Source organism: Phoenix dactylifera, chromosome 7, assembly GCF_051530095.1.
Source record: "Phoenix dactylifera cultivar Ajwa chromosome 7, Ajwa_hap1_PhDact_Kaust_v1.1, whole genome shotgun sequence".
Lineage (NCBI taxonomy): Eukaryota > Viridiplantae > Streptophyta > Magnoliopsida > Arecales > Arecaceae > Phoenix > Phoenix dactylifera.
The window spans coordinates 27,468,330-27,494,431 of NC_143196.1; the positions used below are offsets into that span (position 1 = coordinate 27,468,330).

The window sequence follows — 26,102 nt, forward strand, 5'->3', positions numbered from 1 at the left end:
TGCAATAAACTATATTTGCTAAGGTATATATGGAAAAAGTTTTAAAAACAAACATGTGTGGGGGAAAGGTATGTATGGGAAAAAATTAAAAATGTTATTTCATTCAAATAAATGCTAAAAATAGTTATGTTATTGTATAATTATTGTTACGAAGATATAATGGCTAAAAAATGCCCATTATCTCCAGCAGTTAACTTTCTTTAGCATGCACTACCTAGCATACAAAAATCTATTAAAATTAATTAATTATTATTTAAATCTTGTTGGGGTGCTCATATAATATATAGAAGTCGAATAAAATTGATTGATCATTATTTATAGCTTATTGGACCGTGACATATTGAGGCTGAGAAAAAGCTAGGTAAGCAATTTAGAAGATATTGGCTTAAAAATCTTCCAAAACTTAATTTTTTTCATATATATATATATATTTATAAAATTTACTCCGAACAAGATGTTGATTTTGCTTTAAAAAAAGAACTAAAGTAAGTGGCACTAAACAATGAAGATGCCCGCTAGTTTTACACTTTTACTCCAATCCGAAACATACTCAGTTGATAGTGAATAAAAGTCAAATAAGGCAGGCATAAGAGAAGAAAATATAGGATGAATTTTCTATTTTGCCATTTCCTTCTAGTACCTATCTTAAAGAAGAAACCTAACAGTCAAAAACTTCTCCTATTAATGGAGTCTTTATTTTGATGGAAAAACAAAAAAAATGAAATCACGTGTGGCGTCCTTTTTCTTTCTCGTTAAGCCTTTCCATCCATTATTTTTCTCATTAAGTTGTGTCTCCCATCCGCGAGGTCTTTCTTTTCTTTTGTCGAATCCCTTTCTCCTTCTCTAAATATCTTTCTTTTTCCAGATCTTTGCACCTAAGAGTTTATGAAATCTAAAGAATAATATGTATATAATTTTTTATATTAGATAAATCTAGAAAACTATGCACTGTGTACTAGTACTAATGAATATCATATCCTGAAAATCGTATATCAATTTATCTAGAGGTTTGTATTGGCATGCGAGATAATTAATTTGTTTGGTATATATCATCTAGTAATATAGTATGTATTGGTAAAAATTATGTTTTAGAAACTGTGTCAGTTTATTTAGAGGTGTGAATTGAATCGCTGCTGAATATGTATCAAACAAGTTTGTAGTATGTATTAGAAAATCGATGAGCATTTATCATCTGGTTATGTAGTATATACTGGTGGATATAATGTTCTATAAACTATGTATTAATTTACTTGAAGGTGTGTATTGGATTGCTAGATGACTAATTTGTTAAGTGTGTATTGTTTGACCATGTATTGTGTACTGATGAACACCATATTTTGAAAACTATATGTCGATTTATCGATAAAAAATATATTTTGAAAATAAAAAAGAAAGAGGATGCTATGCAACATTTTTTTTTATTTTTTTAAATTATGGAATTGACGGCTCGTTAGTAGGAGGAGTTTATGATTTTTGAGCTTCTTCCTCAAAATGAGCATTAAAAAAATATAATAAGATAGGAAGCTTGTCAGTTTTTTTTTTTTTTTTCCTTGCCCCATGTGATTCTTGCTCGCGGCATCACAAGCATATACGAATATGCCCTCTTCGCTTAAATAAATCGTGCATTAGCGTGCTCTTGCTCCCAACCTTGTCTCAAACACGAATCCAAACTGCCCACGTATTGCACTCGTCACATGACACGCAAAGCTTCGTCCCAAGACGCACAAAAGCTCTAAAAAGTGGGATTGGATCATTGGATCCGGTGGGCGAAAGTCCCAAATAAGTGAATAACACAAGGCAAAAATGTCTAAAAATAAAGCAATGAATTAAAGCGAGAGGAAGAGGCAAAAGGACGTATAGTCGGCGCATTAGTCCTGCCGACCAATCATGACGGCTTGTCACCGCAATTAAAAGCCCAAACCCAACCCTTTCCCTAATTGTATCCTTATTCCTACCCCTATTCCTATTCTCCCTCTCCAAAACCTTTATCCCTTTCTTCTCCGCTCTTCCTTCTTCTTCGCCCCTTCCGATAATTATTTTTTCTCGTTATCGGAAGGAGGAATACCCAGATCTAGGGTTTTCACTTTCGTTCTCTTTATTCTCTGTTTCCTTCCCTTTATTCCCTTTTTTTGTTCTCTTCTCTTGGGGGAGAGGAATCCATCTTAGCCATGAGGGGAACAGCGGAGCAGGCGGCGGTGGCGACTGCATCGGCGGAGGAGGCCGATAAGGACAAGAAGAGGCGCCGCCGCCAGAATCGGCGATCCAAGCAAACCCTCGCCGGGATGCCAGGTTCCGTTTGGACCGCAGGGATTGGTTAAATTTACGATCTTTTGATTAAAGATTAAATTTTGCCGAGTTTTTCGTTTTCGTTTTTTTTTTTTTTCCGGATAGGGGGAGTCTGTGTCTCGATGGACTCGGTGTGCGGGCAGCCGCCTGAGTGGCCGGAGAATTGGAAAGGAGGCGGTGGCGGCGGTGGTGGGAAGGTTAGGCTCCAGAAAGCGTCTGGTGTTGGCTTCAGCTCCCTCCCTGCGATGCATATTAATGGTGAGGGTGATGCTGGCGGGATGACGGCTGGGTTTCTTGCAGGAGGGGAGATCTGCCGATCGTGCCCCTTGCCGACCTCTACTTCCACGGAGGCTCCAGTGGATGGAACGGCTCCCAGGAATACAGCAAAGATGTATTTTTCTCCTCACTGGTCGGATCGGGCAGTGGAACAGGCCATAGAGGTAACTTGAGTTTTAATTGGTCTTTCAGAGTATGATAGAATTCGAGAAGAAGAAGAAGAAGAAGCCGAGATGCCGATGATGAATTTATGTATGTTTTTGTGGTTGTTTGCAGAAAGGGAATGCCTTTAAAGCTACATTTCGTGTGAACGCACATAATCGTCTTGAGGTGGGGACTTGAAGTTTTGTTCGGTTTTTGATCAATTAAGTGCTTTTCTTTTATATTCTTGTTGTTTCTTCTTGTTTCAAGGAAGTGGGCCTGAATGAGTACCGGTTTTCGTATCTTGCAGGCTTACTGTACTATAGATGGTGTACCTGTGGATGTTCTTATTAATGGAGTTGCTGCTCAGAATAGAGCGGTGAGTGATTTCTTTAGGAGTTGAGAACTGCCTTATGCGCCTTTCACTTTGGGTATATGTCAATATCGGTTCTTGGGAAATAGGGAAATAAAGATTTCGGGTTTGTTGATAGGATGTATGGATCACAATACACAAACACATATCTGCTTTTGGGTGACCTAAACTAGCAGAAATATGGCCATATAATGAAACAAATTTTCACAATTCACTTAAAGATGGATATGAATATATCCCTGACACCAGTAGAATGAAGTTTGTTCCAGCCTTTGATATTAAATTAGTAATTCTATTTAGCCTACTCTCAGCTTAATTGCTCATATACTTCCACGGTTTGATGGGAAGATAAATGTGAGCGGTGGAGCATCAACAATCCCTTGTTGTTAGAATCAATTATATGTGAGTGTTTGTTATTGGGATAGTTAAGCTGTATGTATGTGGATATTCAGTTACATATTGAGACTTTATTTGCACTTGGACATGGATTACAGTAAAAAAAAACTTTGTTTATTCATAGTTGTATCGAAACAACTCCAGCATCTATTTTGGATATATATTTTGCATATTTATTTAACTGTATGTTGTGGACATAGAAGCAGGTCAATGATATCGAACCTTGCATGTTTGTATATAGCACATAAATTATGAATTTCTTGCGTAGAAAGAACTTTATGCCTTTCATCATGGTTGATATTGTGACTTCATTGCTGAGAAGTTTTGAAAACTGTGAAATAGCATTACTTTTTGTTTCAATAGTATGTGTAGGTTGTCATTATTATCCCTTTTTTTATCTGTTCTTTCTCTGGTGGATGACATGCTACTTAGAACTACCGTCAATTGCTAGTTTTACTAGAACATCAGACAGGCAAATTATTGATTGTTCATTTGTTCAATTAGGAAGAGCAATTACCAAATTTTATTGGAATTATGTCCAGTCCTTAAAACTGTCGGTGGAAGGACTTCTAATTATTTAATTAAATGGTCCTTGTGGTTATCCCACTTATGTTTTATACTCACTCTGGATCTTTATTTTCACCAGGGCCTTGTAATACTGAAATTTTCCGTATTGGGTTGCTAGCATTTATCATTTAAGATATTATCATTATTATTGGCAGGGAGTTAGTCTTTTGGAGTCATTTTGATTAGAAATTTCATTATTATAATTTATTATCTGAAGTGGCATTTGCTCCTTTTATTTGTTTGGGATAATGCTGGTATCACATATGATTGCATATTGAATTGGCACTGCAGTATGCATAAGTATGCGGGTTCAATACAACAACAGATTAAGGATTACATTCTCCTGATGTTTTATGGATATAGTTTTATTCGACCAAACCCGCTTGGTTTTGTAGATTGAAGGTGATATTGTTGCTATCATGTTGGATCCTGTAACATCCTGGACCCGGTTGAAAGGAGCAAATATGCCCAGCAATCCTGTTCTGGCAGATGATTCTAATATTCTGTCTGAAGCCCGAGAAGTGGTTGGCAATAAATGTGCGGGGAAAGAACAGGTGGATGCCAACTGTGGTTGCCACACTTACTATAATGGCTTGTCCAGGTGCCAGTTCAATGAGAATGTAGGTATTAGCGAAGTAGCTCAGAGTACTGCTGGAAATGGACATTGGTCCTCCGATAGAAAGTGTATTAATGCCCCAGAAAGTTCAAATGCACAGACTGTTGAGCAGGGAGAAGCTGCAAGAGCTTTAGAGAGGATATGTGCTATGATAAACTCTTACCCATCAAAACGGCCTACTGGGAGAGTCTTATCTATCATCAGAATGTCTCCTCGCCGTGGAACAGTAATTGGCTTTCTTGCGTCTAAGAAGTGGCTTCCTGAAGGGGAAGGATATGGAAACCTGGTTAATGGTCAAGTTTCAAAGAAAAACAAGCACCCTGCATCCTTATTCGATGAGGATTACATACAACTGACACCTACTGATCCCAAATTCCCAAAGATGATAGTTGCTGTCATCAGTCTACCGGACTCTGTAAAGGAAAGGCTGAAAAATAGTGACAGAACAGTTGACAAAGAATTAGTTGCTGCACAAATAGATGAGTGGAATGAGGAAAGTCTTTGCCCTCAAGCTCATGTTGTACATATTCTGGGACGAGGCGGTGAAATTGAACCACAAATTGGTGCCATTTTGTTTGAAAATGCAATTTGTGTGGCAAATTTTTCGCCTGAATCACTTGCTTGCCTTCCAGATATACCATGGAAAGTTCCTGTAAAAGAGTTCGAAACTAGACACGATCTGAGAAATATTTGCACTTTCACAATCGATCCATCTTCTGCAATTGATCTGGATGATGCTTTATCTGTAGAACAAGTATCTGATGAAATATTTCGTGTTGGTGTTCACGTTGCAGATGTCTCGTACTTTGTTCTTCCAGACACAGCATTAGATACTGAAGCTCAAATTCGATCTACCAGTGTTTATATTTTACAGCACAAACTGCCAATGCTGCCTCCAAAACTTTCTGAAGAAGTGGGTTCGCTTATTCCAGGGGCAGATAGACTTGCCTTCTCAATTATTTGGGATATCGACTGCTTTGGAAACATCAGGGATCGTTGGATTGGACGATCCATTATCCAATCATGCTGCAAGCTGTCGTATGATCTTGTTCAAGATATTATTGATGGATCATTTGATGAGGATCGAGTGAGTCTATTAGGAAGTTTGGGTCCTCAATTGCATGATAAATTTAAATGGAAGGACGTATTTGAATCCCTTAGAAGCCTGCATGAGATCTCTAAGAAGCTGAGAGACATTAGATTTAAAGGTGGAGCCCTTTGGCTTGAAACTGCTAAGCTTGTTTTCTTGTTTGATGAGTGTGGAACTCCTTATGATAGCTTTCTTAATGAGAGAAAGGAGTCATGTTCTCTTGTTGAGGAATTTATGCTTTTGGCAAATAGGTCTGTTGCCGAAGTCATATCCAGGGCTTTTCCTGATTGTGCCTTGCTGCGCAGGCATCCTGAACCAAATTTACGAAAGCTTAAAGAGTTTGAAGCATTTTGTAGCAAACATGGTTTCGAGTTGGACACTTCATCCTCTGGTCAACTTCACCTTTCACTGTCCAAAATACGGGAGAAGCTAAAGAATGATCCTTTGTTGTTCGATATTCTTATTTCGTATGCTTCAAGGCCGATGCAGTCAGCAACATACTTCTGCACTGGGAATCTGAAAGGCAGGGAAAATGATTGGGCTCATTATGCACTGTCATTTCCCTTGTACACACATTTCACTTCACCACTGCGAAGGTATCCTGATATAATTGTGCACCGGACATTGTCTGCTATACTCGATGCTGAAGATAGTTATTTAAAGAAAAAACAGAATTTGCTTGGAGCATATAATGGTGAAGGATCAGGCAGTGAAATTGCAACTAGGCTTTTTACTGGCCTTTATTTTGATAAAGGTGCTGCTGAATCTGAAGAAGGTAGCCAAATATTATCAGCTGCTGCTTTGAAATTTAAAGTTCCTGGAACCGAAGTACTTGCAGAAGTTGCTGCATATTGTAATGAAAGAAAACTAGCTAGCAGGCATGCTGAGGACGCTGGAGAGAAAGTCTATCTCTGGGCCCTGTTAAAGAAGAAAGAGGTATTTAGTCTGTTACGACTCTTATGTCATATCCATCATCTGTTTCTTGTTCCATTGTATCTTAATACTTGATGAAAAGAATGTGTCAGCAGTAGTTATTGCTGTTATGCTACATCCAAGCTGCTATTATCTCATAAACTTCTGCTCTTTTTTCTGGTAGTGCATCCAACTACTTATCATAGCACTTTAAGTGGCAAGAAGTCTAGGAATCCTGTTCTGCTGTTTTCTGTCTTATGTCTTTCACCCTACAATTCTTTAGTTTCTTTTGTATGCTGCAATTGCTATTATTGTAGATAATCAAGTCAATTGAAAACATGCCAGCAAAGTGTGATGGTCCATAATATTAAGTTCTGGAGTTCTGGAGATTTAATTTTCTATGAGTATGACTTCCTGTTGTGAGATGAGTTTAGTTCGTAGAAAAGAGCTTTGTTTGAATTATTTATTTTGCTACATGGGGTGATTCTTCTTTATTTCTTCCTTTTTGGTCTCATTCAAATTTCCCCTTCTAATCATTGCTCACTTGGCAGTAATTGCATGTTCATCTCTTGGGAAAAAAGGGATTTTGCCTTGCCTTCTCTTTTTCCTCTCTCTCTCTCTCTCTCTCTCTCTCTCTCTCTCTCTCTGCCCTTACTGCGTAAAAGCTGGGATCTTTTGGTTGATAATTGGTTCAAATTCAGTGTTAATCTGATTACTGATCAGACTTGGATTTGAGTTTGAATATTATAGTTGTTGCAAGGGTTGGATATAGATTTTTCATTTATTCATACTGAAGCTGACTAGTAACAGCCTTCAGGGTGATTTAGGTATTTTCTTTTTTTTTTTTGATTTTTCAGCTTGTGATCATAATTTTTGAAACACTATCCTATCTGGGAAACTTAACAAATTCGTTGAGTGCATAGGTTTGAAAGCATTGGTTTTTAACTCAAGGGGTTGAGTTCTGTAGGAGCACTTGAGCTGGCATGCCTTTTCTTGTTTCATCTGTTGAGTATGTTGGATGCTAACCTTGTATCAGATCTTACCTGCTTTAGAGCTCCTGTCCAGTGTGTTGGATGTTAAAATATGGTTAAAGAGCTTCTGTCCAGTGTGATGGATACCTTAGAGCTATCATTCATGTGATGTCTTTATCAATGGATGATATTTTTTTAACCCCTCATGTTTCTGAATCAAGCTACGGACATCTATTTTGGTCGTCACATCTGCTTCTATCTGTCATGTCTTCTAGTTCAAGGATCAAGTGATTTTGTTGCACAATTTTCTGACTCTTAGCTCAGTGGGAGCGATTTTGGACTGGTGGGTTTCTTTTGACTGAAGTGATTGTACATGATTGCTGCTTATCTTGAGATCTCATAATAGCAGAACACCCTTGGTCTTCTATGTTGTTGGAAGATTTTGGTCCATGTCAGTGGGAATCATTGTAGGTAGAGTAGAATTGGATACCATGGTTAGTCTTTTTCTGGCTTTCGTTTTCTGCAAAGGGATTGGGTAAATAGCACCCAATTTGGATATTACAATGGGATGGCAAGATTCTTCTTGATTAGTTTATTGGATTTTAACACAAGACGTCACCATTAAGCCTTTAAAATCATGATATTTCTTTATAACCTGCTCAAGTATGGATAATGCTGGATTTGTTCTTGTGACGATCTAATTGGAAAGTTCACCTTTCCGCTATTGATTTTGATGGTCGGGACACCCAATTGTAGCCGCTATCCTAATGCTAGGGAAATTTGTTTTTAGTTCATGTGATTGAGGTGTTAATATTTGGACAAATTTCTTAGAAATTGGTAATTCATCAAGGGAAGATTTAAAAATAAGCTAGAAAATATTGGTTGCTATTTTATATATTTAAGAGTTCTAAAAGTCGAAATTTTCAAATATAGAATGAATTTCTTAGAAATTGGTAATTCATAGAGGCTGGAAGATTTAAAATGAGCTAGAAAACACTAATTTCGATTTTATATATTTAAGAGTTCTGAATGTCAAAATTTCAAATCCTGAAGAAAACCCTGTTAGGAAGAATGAGACCTTTTTCTGGGTCAGATAATGTACTTTTGTGTTTTCATAATGAAATATTGATGATTGATTACAACTTGATGCTTATTAGTAAAAATTGGTCTTATTGATGGAATCAAATAAGGGTAATAAGTTGGTTTGACTTGAGCTGAGATGCATGGAATTTTCCTAAGTTGGCTAGTTGAAGTTGGGTAAGGATGATTGAGTTTTTGTAGAAAAAGTATCTGGAGGGTAGATAGATGGGTTGCATTTGTCATGGAAGTGGGCGCTTTTGGTCGAAAATGATTTTTTCAGTCACATTTTTTGTTTTTTTTTTTAATTTTTTATTAAGGTTGATTCAATGCAAACTTCTTAAGTAGTATATTTAAGCTTTTCTTCATTGTTTCAAGTGCAGTCCTTATTATCTTGACTTTTGAGGATCCTATTGATGGAGTGAGGGATTCTCTGTTTGTTAGTATTTTTAACAAGTTTTCCTTATTGGGCCGCCCTATTATTTTGTTGATGATTGGTATGAGGGATTTTGTCTAGTAGTATATTAAATAAGATTTCTGTGAGTACCCTTCCATTTTGTTGATAGTAAGAGAAGTGGTTACCTCCCCTCAAGCCTCAAGGTGGTTTATATATATTCACTTTTTTTTTTTTTGGGGGGGGGGGGGTGTTTATTTATTTCAAACAACAAGTTTCAGTGTGTGGAAACCTATGATTTCTTGTGGATTTGAGCTTCCTTGACTCTATCTTTTAGAATACTGAGGTATGCAGTTTATCGTTTCATAGTTATGAATTTCCCCAAGGGTCAAAGATTATATGAAACTAATCATAATATTTTTTTAAAGAAATGCTTGTGTGTGTGTGTGTTTAATGCAGATTACTCCAATAGCTAGACATGTTTTGAAGGTAGAGATATGCAATACTATAACAATTATGTCCTGTTGTCTGATGTATATTCCAAGTTGCACTTTTGAATAGTCATTTACTAGTAGAATTTTTCTTGTGAAAATTATTTAAGTTCCTTTAGGGAGCTGGTTATTGTGCATGGATGTTAGAGAGGTATACAGAGCTCTGGAACTGAAAGAATAGTGGCTGCGGAGGAGGATGAGGAAGAAAGGGAACAAAATGGAATTTTGAAGTGTGTTTAAAACCAAGCTCATTCATATGTGCTTCTTGGTGATTATCTCATACAATATTCTTCTTATTTTTCTTTTAGTCATTCTTGGTAGATCTCATTTGTAGTTTCTTTTTTCTTTTTCTTTTACAATATCATTGTGACTAAGGAAAATAGTAATGTTTCATATGGTGCAATAGGGCATTTTAAAGGCTGCTAGTCATATCTATATGTGTGGATGAGATTCTTGATACCTACTTTCCTAGGTTGAAACATCTGATATGACTCATCTTGCTCAACTGAACCAAACCTGCTGTGACCCACTCTCTAATAATGTTTTGTTAGACTTTCCTTGGAATTGACACCAAGCTCTTTGACACCTTGATTGTAATAGCATTTTAACATCTATTTTAGAATCTTGAGCACTCTTTTACAAAGAAAATAAGCTAGAGCTTTGCTTGCCAGCTTCAGCTGATAGTCATGATTTTACGAATTCCTTCATTGCAATTCCTTCAAAATCTTGGATTTTGGTAGAAGAGGATGAGTACATAATGGGTAGGTATGTCTAATAAAGTCAAATATCATTGTCCACGATGCTTTGATTACATATTGCGAGTCCAATATGACATGGTTGACATGCTTTGGTCAATCTGAGAGACTGACCTTTCCCTTCTCTTATCAACTTGTACCTTTTTCACCGAGTAGCATGCAACTAATATCTTTGCACTTTTGTGGATTGTGGACATTTTTTAATCAGCCCAAATCATCTACTGGATAATTTCTTCTTTTGCATCTAGATAGTCTTATGGCTTTTTAACCTGCAAACCTACATAGGTTATCATGTTTTTCAACTCCAGCTTAATTGCTTCAGCTTCATCTATTTTCTCCTAAAAATTGAGAATAAGATAGCATGAAAAAGAGCAGTTACTCTGTCATTTCGGTGTACATTGCTAAACATTTTTCCCCCCTGTTTGTAATTCTTGCTTGATCATAATGTTTCATCATTAAAAGGTATTCCTTCAACAGTATACCTAAGAGATATAGTTGATGCTGTGGTTTAGCTGTAGTTATCATGTTTCGCTGAAAAAAGGTATAGTTAGTTGCAGCCTTATATCTGTTTTCTGAGAAGCGAACTAAGTAATAATTTGAACTTTTATGGTCTGTTGGCATGACTTAATCATTGTCATATTATATTGGAGATGACTGCTCTATGGAGTTAATCTGCAGCTGAATTTATTTCACTTCTTATGACGGTTAATTCTTGATCTTCTGCAACTCTTTTTGCTTTTGTTGGTTATTTGCAGGTCCTACTTTCTGAAGCCAGAGTTTTGGGATTGGGACCAAGGTTCTTGTCAGTTTACATCCACAAACTAGCTGTAAGGACATCAACATCTTCCAAATTTTTATTTCTGGTGTTCCTTTTATCAATCTGATTGCCATCTTCTGTTCCTCGTATAGATTGAGCGGCGCATATATTATGATGAAGTTGAAGGCTTGACTGTTGAGTGGTTCGAGACTACTTGCACATTGGTGCTAGATATACTTAGGAATAAACCCTTTCAGAGAAGGGGTAGCCCTGGGAAATTCCGTGCGATTCAAGATGTAGCATTGGTCCTGAATCCATCAGAGCTAGTCGTGCCTGAGGCAGAGAAGAAAGCAACGGGAGCACGATGTGATACCGCAAGTTTAACATCCTCAGGCCTTGCAGATAATGGCGAAATCTATCCAACCGTTTTTCCTCTGGTACTGCAGCACTTATCTGCTGTCCCTGTAGCTCTCCATGCAATTGGAGGTGATGATGGTCGGTTAGACATTGGGGTGAGGTTGTACACATGCTCATACTTCTGGTGAGTTGGTCAGGATTCGATAGGGTTGCTGCAGGCAGGAGGGATATGAGCAACTGAGATGGTATCACTTCCTTGATCAAATGATTTGAGTAAAAGCAAGGAAAATGGGACTTCCAAGTGCTGCTGGATTCCACGAATAAAATGGGTTTGCTCCATATAGATGTCATAATCGTGTATAAGTTACAGGGCTGTTGAAAGTGAAGGAAGACTTCTCCTGTAACTAGCTATCTGTGAATATGACTTCAGAAGAAAGCCTCTCTTTTTGGAAGGAGGTTTGAGGTGTGGTTTTGGTTGGTTATGGGTTTGGGTGGGCCTTGGGGCTTAAGTAGCTTTGCCTTTTATTACCGAGCTGCTTACTGGGGGATTGGATTTGCCTGGGTATTTTTTTTGGCTCAGCAGGCATATTTCAACCTGGATGCCCCTGGCCTCCAGCCACTTCTGTATCAAGAGTACGAAGGATGTCAGAGCCTGTCTGTGTTTTTTAATGGTGGGCTTTATCTCTTTTAGAATTTCCGATTATTGCATGTTCTTTTGAATACTTGTTGATTGAGCTTTGCTTTCTGTTTTCCTTTTTTTTGTTTGTTTTTTTAATGCAATTATATAGCTTGGCAAAGGGGACCCTTTGACCCCTAAAATTATGCAAGTTTTTCCGGCTTGCTGCTATGTTACTTTTGCTGCGTGTTAGTCCGGTTGGTGCTTGCACAATTTAGTTTGAATTGCTAGGGTTTAGATGGACACTGTGGTTAAAAAGGTTTTAGTAGACCTAATTGGATACAAAATCCCACTCAATTTGTAAGGGGGCGTCTGGTAACCCCAACAGGATCACCACGGTGATTTAAGATCTCTGATGATTCGAAAGATGGGGTGATTTGATCTCCAGTGATCTAAGATCAATGTGTTTAGATCACTGTGTTTGTTAGGTTATAGTCTAGTGATTAAAAATTTTCGGATATTCATGAGTAACTTGTTTGGTATGGTACGGAGATTCAAGATTACCGACTACATAATATCACAAATATCTCTTGATATCTCGTTGATGGATTTTTTATGTATTTTTAATTCTCATGAATCAAAAATATAAATCAATATGTTAATATCTATAATAGTTACATAATTTTGTCATATATTCTACTTTTAGTAGCTCTTATCATATATTTATTAATCATATAAAATATATTATAATAAAATATTAATATATTTATCAATATATTAATTATTAATATATTCTATAAACATTTATTTATTACTTCTATAAATTATTAATCTTATAAAAATATATTATGTTTCATTATAGAATTAATATTTTTATTTATATTTATAATAGATTTTTTAATACTAATAATTATTTTGATTAGAAAAGTAAGGTAAATAGGAGTAATATATTAAATATTTTCATTATATAATATAAAATATAATAATATATTTCTATTATAATTTAAAATTATTCTTCAATAATAATATGATTAGTAATATATTATAATATAATATATATCATTAATATAATATATAATATTAACATACATACATATATATATATATATATATATATATATATATATATATATATATATATATATATATATATAACATTGACATAATATATTGATGATATATTGATATATCAATTTTTTTGCTAAATTGAGGGGTATTTTTGTCTTTAATTTTCAATATAGGATTACTGCTCTGGGATGATCTTGAATTTTCGACCTCAAGAACGGATATCCTATAACCGAGTTGGACGGTGATTTGAAGAGTAGAGGTGATTTAGGATCATCGCTATGTAGGATTATCGTGGTGTAATAAAATACGGTAATCTCATCATTTTTATTCATATCATTCTTGATTCCGGGACGGTCATCCCATACCAAATGCCTCTAAAAATGGTATTCGCGCTCGTAAGAGAGGCTAGGCTACTGTAATTAATGGTGCATCCAAAAAGGGTGCGTGAGAAGCTTACAAAGTTTTCAACGTCTATCTGCGACGGATATAAATTAGGAACAAAAAGAAAAAGAACTTGGAGAACGTTTAAACCCGTTGACGACTCGAGTTATACAGTACGACCGATCTGGCTGACACGTAGTAACATCTCCACCATCGCATGTAAGGGGACCACGTCCTTCTTCTCCGCCCCTTATTTCAGGAACCGGCTCCAGTACCAGTGGCGCTCCCACACGGAGCGCATCAACTCGAGAGGGACCCCTCGGGTCTCGGGGAGGAAGGCGGCGATAAATGCCGTCATGACCACGTCCCAGGCAGCGAAGTAGGCGAAGGTGCCGTGCTTGAAGCGGCAGAGCATGGCGAGGAAGGTCTGCGTCTGGACGAAGGTCAGGCCGAGGTTGATGGCCACGCTGATGCTCTGCCCCGCCGACCGGATCTCCACCGGAAAGATCTCGCTCGGAATGATCCAGCTCAGAGGCCCCCACGACCACCCAAACCCCGCCGAGAAGGCGCACATCAGCACCAGCACCGCCACCGCATAGCCCCTGGCCATGGTGGCGTCGCCTTCCGGCCCGGTCTTGGCTCCAAGAATCCAGGACACCGCCACCTAATTAAACGAGGTCCCCGCAGGTTAAGATTTTTTCCTCGAGGTCGATCGGAGTGTAAGACGGACGGCACTGCGTAACGTACCTGACAGAGAATCATCTGGGCCCCGCCAATCATGAAGAGGAACTTGCGTCCAAACCGGTCCACCGTAAACGTCGACACCACGATGGACCCCAGGTTGACCGCCCCGAGGATGACCGCCCCCATGAGCGCCGCGTTGCTGCCAAACCCTACCGTCCGGAACAGCACCGGCGAGAAGAAGGCTATCACGATGATCCCCGTCAGCTGCTGAAACGTCGGTATCGCCACCGCCATCACCAGATATGGTCGGTACTCCCTCCTCAGGATCCTCCGGAAGGCCCCCTCCTCGCTCTTCATGGAGTCCTCGACCGCCTGGACAATGTCCTTGAGCTCGGCCTCGATGTCGGCCGCCGGGCCGCGGACGCGGCGGAGAGCGGCGCGGGCGCGGTCGAGCTTGCCGCGCTGGACGAGGCTGCTGGGGGTGTCCGGGATGAGGAGGGCGCCGAGGAGAATGGCGGAGGCCGGGGCGGCGGCGAGGCCGAGGGAGATGCGCCACCCCCAGCCGGGGATGCGGACAGTGCCGTAGTTGGTGAAGTTGGCGACCACCACGCCGATGGCGATGAAGAACTGGAAGCCGGTGGTGAAGGCCCCCCGCCACCTTGGGGGGGCCACCTCCGCTAGGTACACCGGAGTGGCCTGACATGGATGGCAAAATAATTAAGGGACTGGGAATCAGTGACATTTCACCAAGAATTATTGATACACTGCCACATTTTGCAAAAAGAATCCATTTTTCTTTTCAGCAAAAAGCATTCGCAACAACGACAAAAAAAAAAAGAAGCAAAGGGCATGGGTGGAGAATGTTGTGGAGGGACCATGCTAGAGTGCTACCACACTTCTTTTTTTTTTTTTTTTTTTTGATTTGATGGAAGGGGATTTATTGTTTGTATATATGTCAAACTGTGAAAAAGGTCATGTCCCCGTTTTGACCAAAAAAAAAAAAAAAAAAAAAAAAGGTCATGTCCAAAGTGTGTACAAAAGTATTTAAGTAGATCGAAAGTTTTATGGAATGATATGGTGTAGTATTCTACCTTCCAGGAGTTTGAGGGCGAGGTTGGTCTCCAGGACAATCTTTGGTGATTTAGAGCTTAGCCTGATCCAGTTGTGTAATCGTTATTCTAGTCATGTTTAACTCTATGCCACATGGATATGAGTCCTTAATGGTTGTAATGTCTTACGCTGCAGAGTCACTATTAGAACAGAGAAGAAAATGGATCGAACTAGATACTTTGACAGTACATTTAGTACAAACAACAATACTTTAAAAGTTTTATTCTCGAAAAAAGAGAGCATTAATTAAGAAGTTTTCTTTTAGAATGGACCATCGTTTAAACCCAACAAGACATCCGAGTCCCAGACAATTACCTCTAGGATTAACGAGATCATGTAATTTGTAAACTCTTGAACTGATAGATTTTCTCTTAACAATTTGTTAGATGGAGACCAAAGAAAAAGCAAAATGCTGATATTTTTGGTTAGAAGATAGCAAAACAACAGAAGCCAAATAGTAAAAGCTTGTTTGGGTATTTCTATAGGATTGGGATGAACATCTTGTAGGAATTAGATTTGTTAACCTATCCATCTTGCATTTTTTTATGAGCCCGTCCAGACCCAGCTCAAAACCTAACTTTTGAGATGTAGGAAGAAAAAAAGACGTGCTGTTCATATGCAAGTTGAAGTTGTATGAGATCAAGGTTGTTTTTAGGACATGATAATAGCTTATATGCTAGATGCATGAAACAAATCAATGCATGGAATCGTCTTTCTGCTATATTTAGCCATTTAGGTGAACTGTATGCCATCCATATTGAATACCGATATCGAATTGGTATAGTATGATATGCTCTGTACAGCCAGTTTAGATTGGTACGCGATATCATGTTTCCACTCTCTCCAAAAAGTTTTATTTTATTTTATTTTTCTTTACTAACGGCGACAGTAGAGAGTCACATTAGTCAATCCGCATGATTGAAAGAGTCCAAAGTGTTCCCCAACGTGGGTGACCTACCCCCAGTGATATTTTGTTAAATAAAGGCAAATGACTTCAAGCGCAACCCATCTCCGAAAAAAAAAAAAGAGTTAGTTGAACCGGTCACTGACCTGGTTGGTGAAGCCGATGCCAAACCCGAGCATGAGGCGGCCAAGGATGAGCATCGCGATGTTGACGGCCGCCGCGTTGATGGCCGCACCAAGCAAGAAGGTGAGCCCGCCGAGCAGCATGACGACCTGCCGTCCCACCGCCTTGGTGAGGCGGCCGGCCACCAGCGACGCAACCAACCCGGCGATGTATAAAGACGAAGTGAACGCGGTGAGAACTTGACTGTCATAGAGGCAGAACTCATTCTGCTTGGCCTCCGCCATCCTCCTCCAAACCTTTGGAAAGAACGGTTTAAGGAACGACTCCATCGTCGTCACGCCACCTTCAAGAGAACAGTGAATGAAAAATTATCAGCAAGTATGTCCATGCCAAAAATTTCTCCATCAAATATCTCGGTCCAGAGGAGCTTAATAAGAGAACATTAATTTCGTCAGAAGAACAAGCACACACTTCATGGTTGATAAGGTTCTCTTCACGAGTGTTTTGTTCTTTCAGTAGTAAGAGCTAGCAAGCAACCAAAGATTTCAATTATTTTGGCCAATTGACAAGATATAAGCTCCCAAAAAAGCACGAGTGTAGAATTGAAAGAGAAGAAGAAATACTGATCATCAAGGAAGCAAAGCCACCCACCTGAAATTCCGATGTCGTATCCGAAAATTAGACCGCCGGATGCTGCCATCATGCAAGTGATGATCACAGATGCCGTCAGCCTTCCGCCGTAATCCGTGGCAGGGCCATTCACAACAAATCCTCCTCCAGCCATGCTTCTCTCAGCGACTGCGAAGAATAAGCTCGGAAGCTCATCAAAACCGGAGACTACAAGCCTTAACCTGACCCCTTCATTTTCTTATCTTTAAGATTGACTACAAGGTTTCTAGCCTTGTTTTTTGTTGGACAGGAAAACCACTAAAGCCTAGAGGTAATAAAATATTCGATTATGGCTGAGGGGTGCATAAAAAAAATTTGAAGACTGGTGGCTTTCATGGCAGCTGGCAAGTAGCTAGGTGTTGCTACCATTCTCTAACCCTCAGTCTACGGCTCTCTATATTGGGCCAATAATATGGGCAGCACTAGATACAAGCAACCTAAGTTACAAAAACCCTTTTTGAAGTTTAATTTTATTAAAGTTTAAGTTTATTATATTTATATTTAATAATTTATAAAATTTATACTTACATTCAGTTGAATTGATAAGTCAAAATTAGTTTTAGGTGGCAAAAATGATGCACATATATTTCTTATATTCTTGAATGACGTTGATCTTATTTTTTATTATTTTGATTATTTATAAATTTTTCTGCTGTGATATTTGACTAAAATTTTGTTAAATTATGAGTTAAAATATTAAATAAAAAAATAAAAATAATTTTTTTAACTAGTATATTTTTTTATAATTTATTAGAAGAAAGAGATAGGACTATATGGGTAGTTAGTGGTGGGGTTCCAAGGGGTATTGGTGAGCGAAATGTCCTTGTTATTTTACACTAGCAGCCCAACGAACACTAAAAGATGATGAGACACTCCCAGACTAAGAAACGGACAAAAAAAAAAAAGCGTTCTGGGATGGTGTGGATCGCACGGGAAGCCACTATGGAACCTTAAAAGAAATAAATTTTTCCTGCATGACTTTACCGTAACCAAATAATTGGTAGTTCTCCTGTTATTATCAAAAAAAAAGAAGAAAAATAAAAGTTGGAGAGTGATTGCTCTGCGGCTTCATTGCAATGGCTCATCATGTCCTTGTCCTAGCTTTCAACTGCTTCTTTTCCAAATCATTTTACTAGGTTTTGTGGCACAAAAATGTGTAGCTAAGTAAGCCTTTAAAAAGAAAACCATCAAGTAGGGAGATGAAAAAGAAAACATATTGTTTCCGTCTGTTCTTCCAATCTGCAGCATGTTAGTTGAGAGAGTTTGAAAAGAAGATAGGAATGGTTACTCAATAATTCAGCTAGCTTACTTTTGTTTCACTTGTAAAACTGTGGGAACGCTTGTCTATTCTCAGGGCACCGAGGGCAAGTATGCTGAGTACATCCGAAGACATACATTATAAGAAAAAAATGCTGACTTAGCAGCATATAAAGTGTACTAAATCTTGAGAGTAAAGCTAGTATCTTTGCACCATGTGACATAGACCTGATTGTATAAACAAACCAACAAGAACCCCGTAGGATTACTCCATCATAGGACTCGTTTAAGTTGCATGGTTCGGCATCAAGAGCATAATTAGTTAGAAAATCCATAGTTTGGAATCTTTGTGTCATTTTAAATAATAGTATTATAAACATTATAACAATGTTAATAATAATCGCAGACCTGATTGTATGCACAGACCGTTATAATATAAATAACTATCATTATTTTCACTTGTGTTTTCTTTTTGGATTAAATAATTTTCAAAATTTCGAACTTCTTCCGCTCAAAAAAATCCTCTCTAAAAGTGGTTGTATTGTGTGAAAATTTATTATTTTATCTAACACAAAACAAAGGAAAGAATAACATCATTATTTTCCTGCACTTTATTTTCCAATATACCAGTCATTAAAGGGCAGGAACAGTCTTGGTGGGGGTTTATTATAATTGGATAATGTGTTGTACATAACCTTAGATCCTTGTATCTCACTCATATATGATTTTTCAAGAAACATTGATCCAACACTAACATTTTTATTAGTAAGATATTTGTCACTTTTCTAGGATGATGAATGATGCTACTCTTTTGATCAGTATATGTAACTTTGTTCAAGATACTAGTTCAAGATTAGGTATTCAAAGAGATTTTATTTGTAAGAACATAAGTGGGGATTGATAAATAAATTCAATCTTTATAAAAAAGATGAGAATTAATATTAAAGCATGTAAATCAAGTAGAAAAAAAATCAAAAGGAATTATAAGGCATGTTCAAAAGAACTCCAAGATACAACATCCTCTAGCTCGATGTAGCCCCTTTGAGTGGTATGATTTTTGGTAGAAGGAAAAATGGCACAAATTCGTTTCCTAATAGAATAAAAACCATAAAATGGTTTATGTAAGTGTTGAAGAAAAGAGAGATAATGAGGAATAATGGAGTGAAAAACAAAAAGGAAAAGGAAACAAGAAGATATTGGTTGCTGGTTAGGAGAGTTCAGGAGTTAAGAATACCTCATAACTTCACCCAGATGTATTTGCAAATGGGGAAGTCGAACGGTAATTGTTTTACCCAAGAAAAAGGTTGGTATAATAGTTCAATCTAGTGAGACAATTACAATAAAGATATTTTTCTCTCTAATATTTGGGCAGAAATAAATGCCTGATATAGACTAGTTTTAACATAGAGCAGTATGCTACAAATTCTTGTGCAAAAAAGCTTATTGAAAATCTTGCGCAAAAGGTCTATTACATCCACACTGAATTATGAAACACTACAGATTTTAGAAAAGGTTATAAATTCTATAGAAGCTTGTGACTACTTTAATTTATCATCATTTTTTTTATGCAATATGGTGAAAGAGACCATCATACATTTTATCAGAGATGAAATGAGTACAAAAACAGAGAACAAGAAAAAGAACCAGAGAATAAAGAGATTTAAAAAGGAAGGAGGAAGAAACAGAAGAGCCCAATAAGGGCAATTAGCACATTAATTTGACCATTAATGAATAACAGTTTTTTTACTTTCCAATACATTTCTCCTTTGGTTTCCAAATGGTTTGAGCAAAAATAATTCATCTAAGTCTTTGGAGTACATACTTCCTAAGTTTTGAACATGAAACCTTTTCTAAAAAGAAAAATTGATGCATAGCTGCAATATGAGCTCCATTTGTAAATCTGGATTAAACTTCATGGGGACAAAAGTTAAGAAGGATATCCACTAGCTCCCAAAATCTAAACATAATAATTGATAGCAGCACTGGAAATAAAAAAAAGAAGAAGAGGAAAATAGACAAACAAGACATTTTAAACGTGAATTATGACGGTTAGCTTTGAAATGGAAATATAAATGAAAAATCCAATCAAGTTCATGAAAGAAAACAATCATTATAGAGTTTTTTTAAAAAAAATATGGAAGGAATTATAGAGTTGCAAACACCTGTTGTTTTTTTTTTTTTTTTTTGCTAAAGTGGGCGGTTCATACATAGCAGGTACGAATACACCCTATATAGTCAGAATACAAAACACCTGTACAGTTGCACAGACAACCAAATAGATTTATTTGATAATCTTAGAAATTGGATCACAGCGAAGAGGATCCACGATGACAAAATAAAGAGGAGGAGAGGAAGGAGCCAAACTCACAGATTCCAACTTTTCAGGAATACGTCGACACCTCCATTGGCTGGCTACCAGGTCGGTCGGCGAGGAGGAGAGCCCTCTGTTCTCTTCTCAGGTTCTTTCACCTGCTTGGTCCACAGATAACACTTCTTAACCTGGGCTATATAGAATGTTCTTAATCTCTTACATCTCCAAGGAAGGAAATAATGTTGCCAGCTCGTCGCAATAAAGCACGCGTCCTCCCTCTCATTGTATATTGTTATAAAAAAATGGATGCTTTCTCATGATACTAACTAGCTGAATCATTTTGGGTTGATACAGTTGGCCGAAATTCATCAATTCGATTCCTTAAAAACAAAAGAGAAAATAAATGAAATGAATTCTAATGTAATCTACTGAAATTCATCAATTTGATTCTTTCAAAACAAAAGAGAAAATAAATGAAATGAATTCTAATGTAATCTAATACACACACACACACACACACACACACACACACACACACACACTAAAATAAGGACTCTATTTATGCTGAGCTTTCCATTCACAGATACTAATATTGATGTTAGGATTTAAACTTTTTATTCTACATTCTTATTAATATGTTATTAGCTTAATTAATAGGATAAGAGAGCTGATACTAAAGACATAAAAATTCAATTGCAGCCAATAGAATAATAAAATTTAAGTTGAAATATAAATATTATAATAATTGTAAAAAATTCATATAACAATTTAAATAAATATATCTGACATTCATAATTTATTTAATAAAACATAAATATTATAAATAACATATATATATATATATATATAATATTTTTAATTTATTATTGAAATATATTTAATATTGTATATGTTGGTGGAAAAATGGACCACCCCACAAATGCAATTATAGCACCCAAATCCGTCCGCTCTCGAGCTCAAAGTGATCGGGCTCTTCCGCCCTCGAGCTCATCAAGTGATCGGGCTCTTCCGCCCTCGAGCTCATCCAAGTGCTCGGGCTCTTCCGCTCTCGAGCTCATCTAAGTGATCGGGCTCTTCCGCCCTCGAGCTCATCAAGTGATCGGGCTCTTCCGCCCTCGAGCTCATCTAAGTGATCGAGCTCATAGGCCGAGCCGAGCACAGAAGGCCGAGCACAGAGAGCCGAGACCAGAAGGCCGAGACCAGAAGGCCGAGACCAGAGAGCGCCGACCAGAAAGGCAACCCCGCCGAGCCCATGCCTTAGCCAAATATCCAATCTCCGCCTAACCCTCCAAAGGATCTGACAACTAAATACATGACTCCACTTCAATCTGCCACCATCCCCAAGTCATTAAGGCACAAGATCTCCGCAGGCATTCGGCACACCCTATCATTAATGCATGAGACCCCCTCAGGCCTCCGATGCACTCAGTCATTAAATGAACACGGCTCAAGATGATCTCCGGATCACTGAACCATCAAAGCGTATGGCTCTTTCTGACCACCGGTTCACTCAGCAATCAATGCACTTGTCATCTACGGACCCCAGGCCCACCACGGCCGGCGGTTCAACCACCCCAACGGGTCCGATCAATCGTGACAGCTCCCTGACAGTGACGGTAACTCATTAATTCGCCCAGTCACATCACAGGTAACCCTGCCACTCTCCCTATAAAAGGGGAGCTTCTTCCTCTAAAAGGGAGGGGGCCTCTTCCTCCCAAGGGGATTTTTTCGGACTTCTACATACAATCCCTCTCTCTTCTCCAAAGTTAAGCCCCCCTCTGACTTAAGCATCGGAGGGCCGGCGCCGGAAAAGCCCGACCACCGGCTTTTTGCAGGACTCTCCAGGAGGACGCCAGCCGTCGGCGCACCGCCACCCACCGTCCCGGCATTGGAGGCTCCTCCCCCTTCTCGGTTTGCGGCGGCCCCCGGGTTCGGAATTTCCAGCAACAGTTGGCGCTAGAGGAAGGGCCCGAGTTCGCTGCCATGAAGCTAAGAAGCAAAGGGGCTTCCAACGCCTCTCGACGTCCTCCACTTAGTCCTGGACACTCTGTCCAGAACTCGCCACCTCCGGCCGAGTCAACCCCTCAAGTTCGGCCGGAGCAGTTTCATGCCCTGGTGCAACAGGTGCAGGCCTTGGCTACCGCTGTCCAAGGCTTGCAACCTAGGGGCGCCCCGACGGTACCGCCCCCTCCGGCCCCAGTTCAACCGGAGCCTCCTACAAGCGGACTTCCCTTTCGAGGTCAGGACTCTCAAGTCCAGGCCTCCCTCTGGAGAGAACACCCAGCTAGAGGCCCTGGTGGCTGGCCCCAACCCTCAGAGGCCGAGTCAGTTCCAGGGCAACTTGCACCAGAACGGACCGCTGCAGCGATCCCCCAGAATGATGAACTCGACAAGAAGGTCGAGGAGCTGGAGCGCCAGATCCAGGCACTCCATGGAAGGAAACCGGGACGTGATGGTGACTTTGAGTTCACCACAAAGTCCCCCTTCTCCCAGCAAATTGATGACGAACCAGTCCCGCCGCGGTTCAAGATGCCCCAGGTGGAGCCTTACAACGGCAGGGCCGACCCCCTCGACCACCTGGAAAGTTATCGGGTCTTAATGGCCCTACAAGGAGCCTCGGAGGCCATGATGTGCAAAGCCTTTCCAGCAACGCTCCGAGGACCGGCCCGGCTTTGGTTCACCGGGCTGAAGCCGAGTACTGTCTCCTCCTTTGAGCAGCTCGGCAGGCAGTTTGCCAGTAATTTTGCCGCTAGCCAGCCCCAGCAGCGGACGTCGGACTCCCTCCTTGACATCAAACAAGAGGAGGGAGAGTCCTTCAAGGAGTACTTGGATCGGTTTACTGCTGCAACATGGGAAGTCCGGGAGCTAGACCAGTCAATCGCCATGTCGGCACTAAAGACTGGAGCCCGGTCTTACAGGTTCCTCTTCTCTATCGAGAAGAACTTCCCTGCGGACCTCACTGAAATGTTGGCCCGAGCTCGCAAGTACGCCAAGGCTGAGGAAGCCATGGCCTCTCGGCGGGAGGAAGCCGAACAACCTGCCAAGATGCAGAAGAAGCACCAGGAGCACTCCCAACCAAGTAGCAGATTCCCCTGGCATGAGAAAGAGCCTCCTTGGCCCAAGAGCCTAGCTCGCCCGGGGTCTCCCCTCCAAAAATTTCAGACGTACACTCCTCTCACATCCACCCGAGCAGAAATTCTCATGGAGATTGAGGGTCGGGGCTACCTCCGACCTCCATTGAGAATGCGTCCGACAGAGTCGCGGAAGCACTCGAAAAAGTACTGCCGCTTCCACCGAGATCGCGGCCATGATACGAAGGATTGCTACGAGCTTCGTGATGAGATCGAGGCACTTGTCCGCCGAGGTCGGTTGAGTTATTTTGTCCGTGATCATGCCTACAGGAGAGAGCCCGAGGAACAAAATCCAGTGCCGCATAAGGAGCAGAATGACAACTGACCTCTCACGGGCATCATCAATACCATCAGAGGGCGGGCAACTAGAGGCACCAGAAGCTCCGAGCTCGGAAAAAAGAGCTTCCTCAAAGCATCCGTGCACTGTGAAAGTCACATCTCCTTTTCTGATGAAGACCAAAAGGGTGTTGAGCCCTCTTTATGACGACGCTGTAGCTATTTCCCTCATCATTGCAGGCTTTAAAAAAGGATTTTAGTACATAATGAAAGCTCGGCTGATGCCTTATTTTGTATGCCTTCCAAAGGATGAACGCTCCTCTGGCTAGATTCATAGGAGATTCTACCCCAAGAAAGTACTATGAAGCTAAATCCTTTCATGGTCCAGAAGGCTGCCGAGCTCAGAAGAATGCCGAGCTCAGAAGGCCGAGCTCCGAAGGCCGCCGAGCTCAGAAGGCCGAGCACCGAAGGCCGCCGAGCTCAGAAGGCTGCCAAGCTCCGAAGCCCGAGCTCAGAAGCCCGAATGCAGAACACCTCCCAGAAAATTGAGCCAAAGAAGGCCGGTGCTGAGCCAAGTCCTGAGGGACTTCGAAGCTCGGAAGCCATCAAAATATCTCCAAAAGGTACAGGACGCCACTTTGGCTTCAAATAATTTCAATATTTTATCTATTTCCAGGTTGGAGAATCCAAAAAACGACCAACGTCGCCCCGAATAGGGCGCACGATCGCCGACGGACGAAGTCCGTCTCCTGTATGCGTCTCCAATGATGCTCTGGCTAAGCTCGGGATGCCAACTTCGATGCCACTCGACAACACTCGACGACATTCGACGCCATTCGACGACATTCGACGATACTTCGACGCCATTCGACGCCACTTCGACGCCATTTCGACGCCATTCGACGACATTTCGACGCCATTCGACGACATTCAACGCCATTCGACGCCTTTCAACGCCATTCGACGCCTCCTACGACAACACGCCCCGATCTGAGTGGGGGCACCCTGCTGAGTTGACCACAAGCCAAAGAAGGCCGCTGAGTCGACCTAAAGCACTTTAACTCTAACTGCATGAAAGGTACATCCTGCTTGGCACGCACATCTCCATATATATTTAGCTATATTACAGGATGATTGACGACTGGACTACTTCCTTCGTCCGAGCCAAAAGGCAGCTCGAACTCGGAAGTCGGGGGGTAGTGTTGGTGGAAAAATGGACCACCCCACAAATGCAATTATAGCACCCAAATCCGTCCGCTCTCGAGCTCATCCAAGTGATCGGGCTCTTCCGCTCTCGAGCTCAAAGTGATCGGGCTCTTCCGCCCTCGAGCTCATCAAGTGATCGGGCTCTTCCGCCCTCGAGCTCATCCAAGTGCTCGGGCTCTTCCGCTCTCGAGCTCATCTAAGTGATCGGGCTCTTCCGCCCTCGAGCTCATCAAGTGATCGGGCTCTTCCGCCCTCGAGCTCATCTAAGTGATCGAGCTCATAGGCCGAGCCGAGCACAGAAGGCCGAGCACAGGGAGCCGAGACCAGAAGGCCGAGACCAGAGAGCGCCGACCAGAAAGGCAACCCCGCCGAGCCCATGCCTTAGCCAAATATCCAATCTCCGCCTAACCCTCCAAAGGATCTGACAACTAAATACATGACTCCACTTCAATCTGCCACCATCCCCAAGTCATTAAGGCACAAGATCTCCGCAGGCATTCGGCACACCCTATCATTAATGCATGAGACCCCCTCAGGCCTCTGATGCACTCAGTCATTAAATGAACACGGCTCAAGATGATCTCCGGATCACTGAACCATCAAAGCGTATGGCTCTTTCTGACCACCGGTTCACTCAGCAATCAATGCACTTGTCATCTACGGACCCCAGGCCCACCACGGCCGGCGGTTCAACCACCCCAACGGGTCCGATCAATCGTGACAGCTCCCTGACAGTGATGGTAACCCATTAATTCGCCCAGTCACATCACAGGTAATCCTGCCACTCTTCCTATAAAAGGGGAGCTTCTCCCTCTAAAAGGGAGGGGGCCTCTTCCTCCCAAGGAGATTTTTTCGGACTTCTACATACAATCCTTCTCTCTTCTCCAAAGTTAAGCCCCCCTCTGAC

At 40.5% G+C, this 26,102-nt stretch overlaps 2 protein-coding genes across 2 annotated transcripts; one reads left to right on the forward strand and one right to left on the reverse strand.

Moving 5' to 3' along the window:
• The first annotated feature begins 1,876 nt into the window (after window positions 1-1,876).
• On the forward strand, window positions 1,877-12,181 carry LOC103716115 (DIS3-like exonuclease 2). The gene is made up of 7 exons (XM_008803987.6): window positions 1,877-2,289; window positions 2,392-2,726; window positions 2,839-2,892; window positions 3,014-3,082; window positions 4,435-6,681; window positions 11,101-11,172; window positions 11,255-12,181. Exons 1-7 carry the CDS (start codon window positions 2,169-2,171, stop codon window positions 11,645-11,647), a joined length of 3,291 nt encoding a protein of 1,096 aa, XP_008802209.4. The 5' UTR covers window positions 1,877-2,168; the 3' UTR covers window positions 11,648-12,181.
• Window positions 12,182-13,518: 1,337 nt separating this feature from the next.
• Window positions 13,519-17,275, reverse strand: LOC103716116 (Major facilitator superfamily protein). The gene is made up of 4 exons (XM_008803988.6): window positions 16,997-17,275; window positions 16,369-16,688; window positions 14,272-14,904; window positions 13,519-14,188 (listed from the first exon to the last, which is right to left on the reverse strand). The coding sequence occupies exons 1-4, from the start codon at window positions 17,127-17,129 to the stop codon at window positions 13,775-13,777; spliced, it is 1,500 nt and encodes a 499-aa protein (XP_008802210.3). The 5' UTR covers window positions 17,130-17,275; the 3' UTR covers window positions 13,519-13,774.
• Window positions 17,276-26,102: the final 8,827 nt, after the last annotated feature.

What these genes read in the sequence shown, in the direction of transcription:
- LOC103716116 (XM_008803988.6), bottom strand. Translation starts at nt 17,129, where the DNA reads ATGGCTGGAGGAGGATTTGTTGTGAATGGCCCTGCCACGGATTACGGC. An exon ending in GCATCGGCTTCACCAACCAG is followed by an intron (nt 14,905 to 16,368) that starts GTCAGTGACCGG and finishes CATCCATGTCAG; the next exon opens with GCCACTCCGGTGTACCTAGC. An exon ending in CCCAGATGATTCTCTGTCAG is followed by an intron (nt 14,189 to 14,271) that starts GTACGTTACGCA and finishes TCGTTTAATTAG; the next exon opens with GTGGCGGTGTCCTGGATTCT.
- LOC103716115 (XM_008803987.6), top strand. Translation starts at nt 2,169, where the DNA reads ATGAGGGGAACAGCGGAGCAGGCGGCGGTGGCGACTGCATCGGCGGAG. An exon ending in TTGCTGCTCAGAATAGAGCG is followed by an intron (nt 3,083 to 4,434) that starts GTGAGTGATTTC and finishes TTGGTTTTGTAG; the next exon opens with ATTGAAGGTGATATTGTTGC. An exon ending in TTTACATCCACAAACTAGCT is followed by an intron (nt 11,173 to 11,254) that starts GTAAGGACATCA and finishes TTCCTCGTATAG; the next exon opens with ATTGAGCGGCGCATATATTA.